At 44.4% G+C, this 12,618-nt stretch overlaps 1 protein-coding gene across 1 annotated transcript in view; it reads right to left on the minus strand.

Moving 5' to 3' along the window:
- Positions 1-12,618, minus strand: part of DOCK5 (dedicator of cytokinesis 5) — a 67,703-nt gene that overhangs the window by 20,559 nt on the left and 34,526 nt on the right. Inside the window, exons 13-29 of the mRNA XM_088521492.1 lie at positions 12,441-12,583; positions 11,613-11,738; positions 10,981-11,105; positions 10,495-10,593; positions 10,307-10,379; positions 9,919-10,022; positions 9,574-9,766; positions 8,311-8,408; positions 7,645-7,734; positions 6,550-6,650; positions 4,923-5,057; positions 4,141-4,252; positions 3,645-3,715; positions 2,764-2,870; positions 2,478-2,614; positions 1,690-1,785; positions 751-849 (exon numbers count right to left, since the gene is read on the minus strand). Coding sequence (XP_088377618.1) covers positions 751-849; positions 1,690-1,785; positions 2,478-2,614; positions 2,764-2,870; positions 3,645-3,715; positions 4,141-4,252; positions 4,923-5,057; positions 6,550-6,650; positions 7,645-7,734; positions 8,311-8,408; positions 9,574-9,766; positions 9,919-10,022; positions 10,307-10,379; positions 10,495-10,593; positions 10,981-11,105; positions 11,613-11,738; positions 12,441-12,583 — 1,909 coding nt within the window. The remainder of the gene's footprint in view (positions 1-750; positions 850-1,689; positions 1,786-2,477; positions 2,615-2,763; positions 2,871-3,644; positions 3,716-4,140; positions 4,253-4,922; positions 5,058-6,549; positions 6,651-7,644; positions 7,735-8,310; positions 8,409-9,573; positions 9,767-9,918; positions 10,023-10,306; positions 10,380-10,494; positions 10,594-10,980; positions 11,106-11,612; positions 11,739-12,440; positions 12,584-12,618) is intronic.

A 12,618-nucleotide genomic window follows, 5' to 3' on the forward strand; every position in this document is an offset into this window, starting at 1 on the left:
GTTGCCAGATCATGTTTCAGAGACTCGCATAAATAAAATTTTCGTTTCAGCCTTTCCAGGAAGTTTGAGACAAATTTGGACAGATCAGTCTGTTCTAAAGCCCTTCTCCCCCAACATAACCTGATGTTTCATGTGGTTTCACACTGAAAGTCTTTGGGAACACAAACTGTACAAGACTTAGCAAGGAGGAAGTTACCTGTGTTGCTACCTGCTGCAGCACTACGCTCAGCTCTTCGGTTTGAATGGAAATGCAGCATTTTGGTTTTTGGCTATTATTCCATGAGACTTTTAATAAAGAATACTTCCCTGTTTCAGAAATTAATATATATATGCTTTCAAATTTGCCATCTCTTCTTTAGTTTAAAAGTATTTTTATAAAACTTTCCAAACTCTTAAAAGAAACAAGTCCCCCACACACAAAAAGTACATAAACAAAGCAAAGAAAGAAAAGTGGGGAATTGAACTTTTTTCCCTTTCATCTTCTTTCACTCTTCTGGTTCCTGACCTCTGGCTGCGCTGACTTCAAAGCCACTAAACGTGGCTTTCAGTGAGCGCCACGAGTGCTGGTGCCAGGCTGTGCGCCCCGCAGGGAGATGGGAACACATCCCTGTGGCACGGGGTGCCCGGCACTCGCTGCTGACGAACGCAGCACGATCGCTCAAACCTGAGCACAGCCACTAGCAACGGCCTTTCAGAGCAGGGAGCAATTCTCTGTGGGCTGAGCTCATCCCCCCAGCAAGGCTCACTTACAACGATGTCCTGCCTCGTTTTGAAAGTGTTGATGTAATGGCTGTAATGGAAATCATCCATCTGCCTCAGGATAGCTGTCATGCAGGCCACAAAAATACCCTACAGTAGAAATAAAACACATCTGATTATTTTTCTGTGTTAAGCATCATAAACTCAAACTGTGGCATAGGCTACCACGTTCTGCCTAATCAAGTACCAGAAATCAAAGCCCTGATTTCTGTCTGTGATCTGTGTCCTGACTGTGTGACTGTTTTCCTCTATAATCCAATGCAATAAAGACCGGCTGAATTTCAAGTATGAAGTCCAGGAATAGCTTTGTTTGTGGCAAGAATCACAGCTTGCAAGAAAACCATATCCTTCAAACAGTGGAATATACTGATACACGTGGATAATATACTGGTATTAGTGTTCTCTAGACCTTTGTGTCACTAAAGTATTGCTGAAGCATTACTTTTTAGTGTTTCTGAACACTAAGCACAGTGTGGATTAGTGGAACACATCGACTTTCTTGCACCTCCTAACCACAATGCCACACAGTGGAGTAAGAAATGCAATTTAAGGATGTTCATACTGGAGCATTTAATCCCATTTTAGCAACGATAGCAAACCTGCACCTTTTTGGGCAGAGAATGCTTTTGTATTAGAGGCTGGGATAAAACCAAGTTCATGGGCATAGAGGCCCAAAGCAACCTGAAATCATGGTCAACTATGTCTCAGTTCTAATTGCTGCTGGAGCAGGACAAGTTGCATCCTAATACTCGTCCTCAGAAACCGCCCAAAGCCCTGCTCAGTGGCACAGAAACACTGCAGGAAGCAGAAAGATTATTTCCTAAGATACTGCCACACACTGAACGTCCCCAGAGAACAAACTGTACTACAACAAAATATAACAGCAGAGATTACAAAGGTGGTTATCTGAAGGAAGGAAAAGGTTCTCACGATGTGTGGAGACTGTCTGCTCATTCCAATCACGGTGCGGTTTATCCTCCTTAGCAAGTGCTCCATGATCAGCTGGATGTGGACAGCAGTGGGCCCCTGCAGACAGCCAGGGAGGACAACTTGAGACAATTTTTAATACGAACTGTCCTACAGAGAGCACCTTGCAAGGGAGGACTGCTCTGACAGTGGTTAGTTGCTGTTGGGAAGATACATAAAAGGCGGCCTTCGTACATCTTATCAACTGAAATACTGCAGGCTTTACCCCATTGAGGAGCTAATATTACTGATCTCTGTACAGCTAAATTGAACTTGGCACCTTGATTTGGCAGTTGTTTGCCCTAAGCAGTCATTCAGTTCAAACTGTTCTGTTCAAAGCAGCTTAGAATCAATCTCCATGCCCAACACGACGAGTGACTGGGCATTCTAACTTAATGACAAGGGCTACTCCTTTCCCTAACAGAGAAAGGCAAACCAAGTATTTAGATGGCTTGCTGCAAGTAATTCTACTAGTCTCCAAAGCAATTGGAAGTAACATTTTGTTCCGTAACAAAGATTGGAATTGCTTCTTGTACTGCTGTGGCAGCCACTGATTGAACCTTTGCACAGCCTCCCCTAGGAAAAGCTGCGCTATCTGCAATGAGATTCAAAGCAGCATGGCAAGACAACACCATTTCTATAAACGAGTGAGCTTCATAACTCTACAAAGCATAAGTTGAGAGCAGTTCTTTGGCATCACTTCTCAAAAGAAGAATTATTCTCAATTTCTACCCCTCACAGATCACACTCACCACATCTTTCCGATCTAGGACTTCGAGAACGTTGCTAAGTAGCTGGGAGGTGGCCTCATGGTCGGGCTTGTTGGAATTGTCATCCAGCTGACCACTTAGCTGGTCTATCAGCAGAGGAAGCAGCATGTCTCTGCATTCTAAAAAGTGAAACGGAGCAACACATCTTGTACAACGTTCAGCACCCACACGTAAAGATAACGTAAAGGACAGCTGAACCAGAAAGACCTCTTGGTTCGTATGGGCACCCGGCTCGTGCACAGCCCACAGCCTGCAGTGTGCTGCTTACCAGACTGCCTGAACAGGTCGCTCTCCACGATCTTGGTCATGCAGTTCAGCTTCTGCCGCACTAGCTGGTTGTCGGGAATACTTTGGATAAACTTGCTGAAGAGGACGCTAGAGGGCAAACCACAAAGGAGCAGCTGGTCAGCACGGTCAGCGGGTGCGATTCCAGCCACACTGACGCTCCCCTGCACCTCGGCAGTCAAGCATTCTGCCACTTGTTGATACATAACTTTCGAGTTAGGCAAGTTACTAGGGAGTCTGACGCTTCGTTTCAGAGAACCTTGGCAGTTCACACCCTCTCAAAATGAGGCTTGCACCGCAGGACACACTAGGTATGTCACACGAGCTTGTAAACTGGGAGTACTATCTTCTTGCCTTTCACAGCTAGAGTAAAATAATCATGATTCCATACAAAGGGCAAGCATGAGTTTGCAGAGCTTCAACACAGTGCTGCTGAAATCTGCAACACTGCTATGTATGATGGCAAGAGCATGTCCTTCCAGATGCCCCCCTCAGCCAAGACTGATGGCTTATTTTAATCATAGAATTCCACTAAATTAAATTCCATGTACATTTGCTATCTGTCTCCTGCTTACTAGCAAATTACTTCTGTCAGAACAAGGAAACATGGAAGAAGGTTTTAGGCAAAGCTATAACCAGTGGAGAAGAAAAATCCCACATTTTAAGTTTCCTGAAGCATTACAAACTTTTGCTTTCCTTTGAACTAAACTGCCTTCCTCTAAAGCCCCGCAAAGAGCTTCCTCAAATTCATGCAGTCCCTGTATCACCACGCCATAATCAGAGTGGCTGGTTTTAAGAACATGCCCCAAATTCTTCCCAAAGCATAAGTTGCACTTGGAGGACAAACAAACTTTATATAGTCACCTGAGTTCAACGGGGTCAAATACTAGTTTGACATCATTTATAATGCTTGGTAAATACTTTAAAGCTGCACCCTGCAAGAAAAAACAGTAACATGAAACACAAATAAGAACAGATTAGCTGGTTCATTCTGAAAGAGTGCAAAGCCTCACCAACAACGCACACAGGTTTTATGTCCTACGGCAAATCTAGTTTCATTAAGAGCAAGTATGAAGACAACAGAAGAGAACTGATTTAAGGCAGAGTTTATGCATTTGAAGAGCCTCCAGCAACCACATATCTGCAGTGCAGAGTGGAAAAGGTGAAGGGAGAAGGATGCCTAGCCAACTATTTTAGTTTTGGTAAACTTTGGGGTTTCAGCTAAGCTACATTTCCAGAATACGTGAAGAGCTCCTATCTTTATTTGATGATTCAAATGCTGCTTTCCTGCCACACACAGTTCATTAGAACAGCCACTGGCAGCTCTCTCGCAAACCCTCTCCCTGAGAATTCTGCATACCTTAATCTTGACAGCCTCCTCTAACGGCCGGTCCATGAGGACATTGAAGGAGAGGAACAGCTTGCGGATTGCGTCATTAAATTCATCTCCATCTTCACTTTTGCCATAAAACCTACAAAGAACAGGAAGGGCTAGTTACACATTCGCATTTAGGCTAGAAAAAGTGTCACGTTGGCTGAGACAATTTTACCCTTTGGAACAGCATCTTAAAGCATCCTTCTCCAAAGAAACAAGCTTAATAGCATTGTGGGATTCTGCAGCTACTACAGTGTAATTTCCTGCTGAAATCCTGTTGCAAGTGAAAAGCTGCACTTTTCTATTGGTCTTACACTGCATTTGTCTGCTGCAAAAAGCTCAAGGAAACTGCATACATTTCCTTTGAAGAAAACATCTACAGGGCAGTCGTTTCCTTACACTACTAAAGAGAATATTTTTCTTTAGGATATTTGGCATTATTGTTGCCTTTTAAGTAATACACCTTGAGAATTCAATTAAAATGCAGACTTTTTTTTAAAAAATAAGGAAGTTTTTTTAGTATTTTAAGTAAGAAATAGGTTCTTTTTCAGCACTATCCTAAAAGGATTTTTCCTCTTTGAATCGAGCATTTCAATCTCTACTCATCTTTTTGTGTCCAGCTACACACAAAGGCTGGAAGGACACACCTGATAACTCAAGAACAAAGGATGCACTGAAAAATATCCTTTATGCTGGTGCTCAACAGAAACTACTCCACTGACTTCCAAAAGGAGGCAAAATAAGGATGGCAGAGACCTTCGCCTCACCTCAGGTACAATATTCGTGACTGAACGATGAATCGGAATAGGTACTTCAGGGCTTTCAGAGCAGCAAACAGTAATTCTGTCTTGCTGGAGTCATCTGCATTTCCTACATAATGGTTCAGTACTTTGGTGAGCTTCCTTTGAAAGTAAAGAGAAAAGAAAAGAAAAACAAATATAGCCATTAACTTCTGCTGCAAGTCCAGCTTCCTTATTCTGGAGAGGAACCACAATCTGATGTTTAGATAACAGCCAGGGATTCCTATTCATAATTTATTTAATTCTGAACCCTTGGTTTCATGGGGTGTCAGATTTTCAAAACCAGTTAGCGAATTCCCAAGTATCTAGCCCAAAAAATGGCCATTAGCTGCATCTACAAATTCCAACATCTTGACCTGCTTTCCATTTTCTGTTAAATGAAGGGTTCAGGAGGCTGGAAGACTCCTTACTGTTTACAGTAGATTCAGACCTTCTCCATATGCTAGCATTTTCCTATGCCAAAAGAGAAAAATTATGTGGAGCATAAAGGGCCTTTGAGCACCTTCACCGAGCGAGCGCCTTGAGAGCCGTGGACGGAAGCTGGGCAGCTGCACTATTGCTGTTTGCTGTCTCGCCTCCACAAGGATCAGGTGCAAGACCAGGATTTTACAGCTCCCAGCATTTTACAGCCCCTTTATTAGAAGCGGGCGAGAGCTCTAATATTCAGGCACAGCCCCCTTCATGAAGCAACTCACAGCACCCGAAGCGGGTACAGGTGAGAGCCAAGTACACATCAAACCCTGCTCCTGCTTGCTACATGCCCGCATCTAATTCCTGGCTTTGTCAAACTCTGGCACGAGGAGCACACAGAGGACACCTCAGAACATTCTACTCCACTTGCCATTAAGTGGGTATCACGTTTGCAAGCCAAGCTGGAAAGCAAGGCAAGGGAACAAAAAGCTAAGACACAGCATGGCCATTAATCAGACAAAGAGGTTTATTTATAGTAGACAGGAATAAGAATGATGAATCTTCTCCAGGCCACAAGGAGAGGAAAACATCCACAAGCCGCGACTGCGCAGCCAGGGAAGGGAAGAAGCAGCACCCGGAGCAGGGGACCGCGCTACCGAGCGGATTCATCTCAGCGCCGGCAGCCATCACGAGAGCGGCCGACCGGGAACTCACGTGCGCTAGCAAACAGCCAGAGACTCGAAAGGGAAAAGGAACTTTGTTTTTTACCCTTAAACACGTAAGCCATGCCAGGTGCAGCACTTAAGTGCCTCACTTTTAAGTGTATGAAATCAGAGGGGTGACTAACAGAACTAAATTTTAACATATACCTAATCAAATTCTGTGCATCAATTCTTTTCCTTCCCTTATAACATAAGATTAATGATTATGAACTGTATTTTAAAATCGCTTTGAGATCCACAGATGAAAATGCTACAGGGAAACAGAACTACTCCCACTGTCTACATTCGCACAACCGGACGCGAAGAACTGCTGCCTTCTTCTAACAAATGATTTTATTACAAGGAGCACAGACTAGAGCCATGCAGGCTATGCTGCTGCTACCAGGGCAGGTCACCAGGGGTTTCAGTGGGACAGGCCGCCCGAGAAGACAGCCCAGGGCTTCGTGGTCACCACTACTTACACATAAGCCAGCGTTGCACTGAAGTGCTTGTAAATGTAGGTTTCAAGTACAGGGTTAAAATGCTGGAACTTGATGTCTCCAATCAAAGAAATAATAAATACCTGCCAAAAATTCAAGAAGAAACAGATGTACAGAGCAGCACGACCTTTAACTAACTGGCTCTAATCAGCTCTGTTTTGCTGTTTGTGCGTTTTGTCCCCTGCCCCACAAGAGCTTTAATGCTCCAGATAGTGTTTTCCACACCCTAAACAGCACCCAAATACTGTGGTGTGCAGCACATCACTTCTCAGACAGAAGGGGAGCAGGCTGCATCAGCATTTAGACACCAACTGCTCCATGAGGTGGCACTAGTTGCAGTCATTATGTAAACACTGTTAAAGTACAGGATTAAATAGGCACGGAGCTGTTGAAGGCTGCTTTTCAAGCCAGGATAAAGAAAAAGAAGATCTGATCATTTATATTCAGAAAGAACCCACATGAGGTCCATAACACTGTTAATGCTGCAAGCACAATGAAATGTGATAGAGCAAGGACGTCCTGTCTCCCTGTATTCACCCTCCCCACCAGCGCCAGCTGGATACATCAGACTTCGTGCGCAGGGAGAATCCTCAACTGTGAGGTCTGCACTTGTTGAACAACCTCCTCCCTGCACCACACATTAATGCAATGCTGTTCAAGGACACCGCACCTCTCTAAAGAGGCAGCAAACCCTTTGAAAAGTCTTTTCTCATCTACTACAATCCTTCCCTAAAGATCCAGGGAAGCACCTGAACCTTTAGCACCTTTTGTGCTTCAGACAGATAATACTGCTTATCTCTTTGGTAAATTCCCTTTATGAAAAAGTTATCTGAACAAATTGCCTATTTACGTAAATGCTTATTATTAATCTCATTGTGGCCATTAAAATGGTCACTGCATGTTCCAGTTCTAGCTGCTGAAAAAGCCTGAAAATGCCTTAAATGTGTCTTTAAATATAACCCATGTTTCAAAATGAAATGTCAATTCATCTATGCAATGGAAAGCAAGAAGCATAAACAGCCTGAAAACAGGACTGGAAAACAGATATTCAAAATTCACAGAAAAGAAGTCACTCACCAGTGCATCAAACACAAGGTAGTCATAGGTTTCGTTGTCTGACATTTCCATCATTATGTTGAAAAGGGCATCAAGGGTGTCTTGCAAAAACTAGAGACAGAAAATAGCGATAGGGTGGGAAAAGACTAGTGCTTCTGGGAGCCCACACAAGAGCCTGTTCTCTCGGTGCCCCTGCCCTTTTGGCCTAACCCAGCTGAATTGTGCAAGTTGTACATGGAAGCATTCTGAAATGGGACCTCAGTCCTGCCTACGTTCACATTCGTATTTGCTGTAGCACTTCCCATGCCTGGGGCCTGTTCTCGGGCTGCTCTCACCAGCAGCTCTCTGGGCCCTCTCTGTGCTCTGCTCCTAGCACTGCAGGTTCTCCTCTCAAAGCAGGCTCAGAGCCACTCCTGGAAATTACCAGTTGGCCTTAGTAGACTTTTGTAAGAATGTAAATCACCTACGCACCTACAAACCCTTAATTTCTATGTAGATGAATTCTAATGAGAAATCCTGGGTCAAAGGATATCGTTGTGCTCTCATGTTGCTCAGCAGCTAGAACAATAGCCCTCCTGGTCTACACACAGAGCTTCTGGACAGAGCACAAGTATAATCCTCCAAGTTTAACATCAAGCACCTGCTTTAGCATCTGCACAGCAGGATGACTCAAATCTCTGCACATACCTTCACAATTTCTCCTCCTTCCACCTCCATTAGCTTCTTGAGGTTGTGGGTTATGTTCTGAGAGTTAGAACGCCAGTTCAACAAACCTAACAGGTCAACTAGCAAGGACAGAACATCATCAATTAGAAGCACATCAAAACAAAACAGCTGATTTCCTCTAATGCCTGCAGAACAATGAAGTACAAGGCTCCTTTTAGAACCAGCTTGGAAAAAAGTCACAGTGCCATGTACAGAACATTACCTTGACATGGCTCTTTAGTCTTTGCAAGAAAGTTCATTCTGCTATTAATGGGAAACCTTGATGTGATTTCATAACCTAAGGCATTCGGTAAACAATTCTGTAGGCTTTTCATGCACCCAAGAGAAGACACCTCAAGCTGGAAGGTTTCTCTGACAAAGTTCTATGTTCACTTTAAAGCAGTCTCTTGCAGACGAACCCTACTGCACGCAGGGCAGTTCATGCCAGCAGCTCTGCACACGCGCCTGGATGGAGCCACAGCTCATGCCAGTTTTTCACATGACTTTCCCAAAGTCACGAATTATATTATACTAAAAGCCTTCCTGAGCTATACTGAGTGCTTTAACTCATTTAAATCTCGCATCATTTCATAGAATCACAGAATGCTGAAGGTTGGAAGGGCCCTATAGAGCTCACCTAGTCCAACCCCCCTGCACACGCAGGGTCACCTAGAGCACGTGGCACAGGGCTGCGTCCAAGCGGGTTTGAAGATCTCCAGAGAAGGAGACTCCACAACCTCTCTGGGCAGCCTGTTCTAGTCACCCTCATTTATGAGCATATAACATATTCACTCCCATACACACACCCTTTAACTTGGCCACCTTGGCTGTATGCAAAGCAGAGTTATTGCATAACAACATGCTGAGCAGATCACTTCTAATTGCTACATTCTCAGTAGGCAAAGGTAAGAAGATAATTAGCTTGTAATTTAAAGGAATCTTTAAAAAAAAATTTACACCATGACAACTGCATTTTCCGTAAATGCTGGCAAATCTATTAGATTTAACACAGGCAGTCTGGGTATAATACATTTGTGACAAGGTCTCTCCTGAGTGCATAAATACCTCTGTAGCTTGTAGCGACAATACTAACAGTGCTGGGATCGGGCTGTGACTGACACAAGAAGCTGCAAGGTGAAGCTAAAGGCCATAAGCAGTGCAACTAGGCAAGGCTTTGGGTGAAGAAAGTGCTCTCTTACTTCATCAGATACACACCCGGTAGTGCCAGAGCACTACAGGACCTACCATTCTGGGTGAGCTTAGTGGAGCAGATCAGAGTGGCAATCTGGAAACTGTCCTTTGTACTGTCCTTTGTGGGGGTGAAGGTGGCTAGGTGGTGCAGATTTTTTCCTGAGGAGATCTCCTTCTCCTCCACTTCCATTTTTGTACAAGGGAGAGTTAAATAGCATTTAGCATCTTCCATTTTCTTGTTATCGCCCTGTTGGTTGAACACAGCAAGGGTAAGGGTTATCTTATACTTCGATCACACCCTATCTGGTCCCTTGCAGCTCTCATCTGCAGACACATTTACACTGTGCACACTTCAACACAGTGACAGGCAGAGAAGGCTTTAAACAAGTTATACCCTACCTTATAAACAATCAAGTTGTGCTTGCCGTCCTGCAAGGTTGTGCCATCTGCGTTCATCAGCTTCACAAAGCTCATGCCAAAAGCTCTCTCAGACTTATCCCTAGCTGCAAGGAAAGAAAAAGCCTGTACTAGGACGGGTCTTATGTCTATACTGTCCACGTGCAACTCTGTAACTCCACGTAACAACTCAGCCACACCATATGGTGCGGAGGAACAAGCACACTTTGTGACCCAGCGTTCAAAGAGTTGTGTGCCGGTCATCTTGCTGGATTCTCAAAGGAAAAGTAAAACAAAGCAGCAACAGCAACAACAGAAACCACCACTGCACACATCCAGACGGGATCGGGAAGAGCACAGTGCCCTGCAGGTCTGGGTTTGTGATACTCACACTCCTGGGATGACCGATGACGGAAAGTGAATCTTAAATGGCAACGACTGACCTCCTCTATGGCAATGGACACCTGCACGCAACACAACAACAGCCCATTACAGGACATTCTGCTATTCAGTATTCTACTGATTTGAAATTAGTCTCATCTTCTGCACAAAGGAAGGGGAGCTCAAATGCACTCTTACCTTTACAGTTTCATACCAGCAAGGCTGCTTGACTTGATAATAAACAACAGATTTATACTCAGAGACACCTTCATCCCCAGCACCAGGATGGATAGCTTTCTTTGGAGAAAAGGACAAGAGAGGGAAAAAGAGAAAGATAAATTGGAGGAGGAAAGCAAAAAAACATCTTAGGATGGAAACTTTCAAAGACTGTAAATGGCAGGGTAGCCCAAAGCCCTTGTTTCACAGTTAAGGGAACTCAATGTGTGTCACCTCTTTGAAAGTTTCACCAACTTTCACCAAGTTTAAAGATTTCCCAAATCTGTTGTTAATGTGGGAAGAAAACAAAACAAACCAAAAAAAAGTGAGTCCTCAAATTTGGTCACTGATCTCCTACAAGCTCTAGCTCCTTATCACATAGCTTGTGCATTAGAATCAGATCCTATGCACCAGAGGTATCACACAGCCAACTCAGCAGCCTGGCACCTCCTGCGAAGCCCATCGTACCTCTTGCAGATTGCCATCTTCATCATGCACAGACATGGTGACTTCTACATTCTTGGGAGTCTTCTTCTTCCCTTTGTCAAACTCCCCTTGTACCAGGGTGACATAGATATCATTTCGAACATCACCTGAAATTCAGAGACCTTCAGCTGTTTTCCTTGTATAGACAATCGTGAAAGTTTATATGGTTTACACAAATTATGCATCAGTCTCACCAAAAACATCTGTCTCTAGATAATTTAATTTTTTACTGTAATCAGCTCCAAAGGGCAACATCCACTTTAAAAGATTAAATAGAAGAGGTTAAAACTGTATGTGATCAAAATGACTCTGACTAAACAGTTGTTCCCCCTGGCCCCCCTTCCCAAAGAATCCACTTGGTCTAATATAACATTTCTCAAAGAAAGGGAGCTTTTTCACATTCCACTTCTTTGACAAAAAATAAAGAGAGCAGCTAGAAACTTCAAGAGTAATAGAGGGGAGATATACATACCAACTAACCAACCAAACCTACATACACCCAAATACCTACAACTTTAGCTAGTTTTAGAACATATTTGTTCACAGCAGGAATTCCAGAATTCCCCCCACCTCTTTAATTCATACTACCATGTGAGAACGCACGTGGAACCCACCAGGAAGAATGATCTCAGGGAAGCCCATTTTGCGAGCCACGGCCGTTGATCTGTCTACAAGGTGGGAAAAATCCTTTTGAACCTGCACCAGGTCGCCAGGAAGCAGCTTCAGGGAAACCCAAAGGCCTAAGTAAAAAGAAGCACATAACACTTCCTTACTGGATTAAAAAACACCACACACGTGAAATTAAAAACCCAGTAGCTCGTGTGACTCCCCAAGCCACAACATCTCAAAGATCCCAAGCTGTCTGGCCCAGTTTTCCAGGTTTCTCTCGTGCTGAACAGGACTTTACTGCATAAGCAGATCACCTGAAGTCACACAGAAGCCTTCAGGGATGAATGTGCTAGTGCATTTGGGTACAGGCCAGACAAACAAGAGCAGGAGAATCCAGAACAAAGTATTTCAAACCCACCAAAGATGAAGATAGATACAGTTGGCGACATTCATTTAAGAACAGTATCTGTCCATATGAAGAGGTGCATCTTTAAAATACTACGTTAGTAGCAAATTAACTCCAGAGGAGCGGAACAGGGCAACCATTGTGTAAGTAACTGCTGAGCACCTGCCACCAGGCACATTTCATCCCAGTCCTAAGGGTACGGGTCCCTCAGTCACCAGCTCGAGGAGCGGTTCGTTTTAGCCAGGTAAGAGCTGCTCCTGTTCTCATGGTTTGGGCTGCCTGGGTGCTGGGGTGGCAGCCAGCACGGGCGCAGGGAGGTGGCTCCGCTACGCTTTGCTCTCGGGACCTTCCCGAGCCACTGACTCCTCTGTAGGGAAGGGGAACCTTCCCCAGGGGTTTCATGCGAGCTCCTCGCCTGACGGAGTACCTTGCCCTTTGTGATTCACTTCCTTCGCAGCGATGACTTTGTTGAAGACAGAGGTGAGGGGCTCGTTTTCTCCGATCACGTGGGAGGTGATCAGGGGGGACATGATGAGCTGGCGCTGTCTGATGTACGTTTCCATGGCAATCCTGAGGAGAACAACAGGGCTGAGAGGCGCACAGAC

Source organism: Tinamus guttatus, unplaced genomic scaffold (assembly GCF_059628265.1).
Source record: "Tinamus guttatus ecotype Peru unplaced genomic scaffold, ASM5962826v1 Tinamus_guttatus_pri_ptg000123l, whole genome shotgun sequence".
Taxonomy (NCBI): Eukaryota; Metazoa; Chordata; class Aves; order Tinamiformes; family Tinamidae; genus Tinamus; species Tinamus guttatus.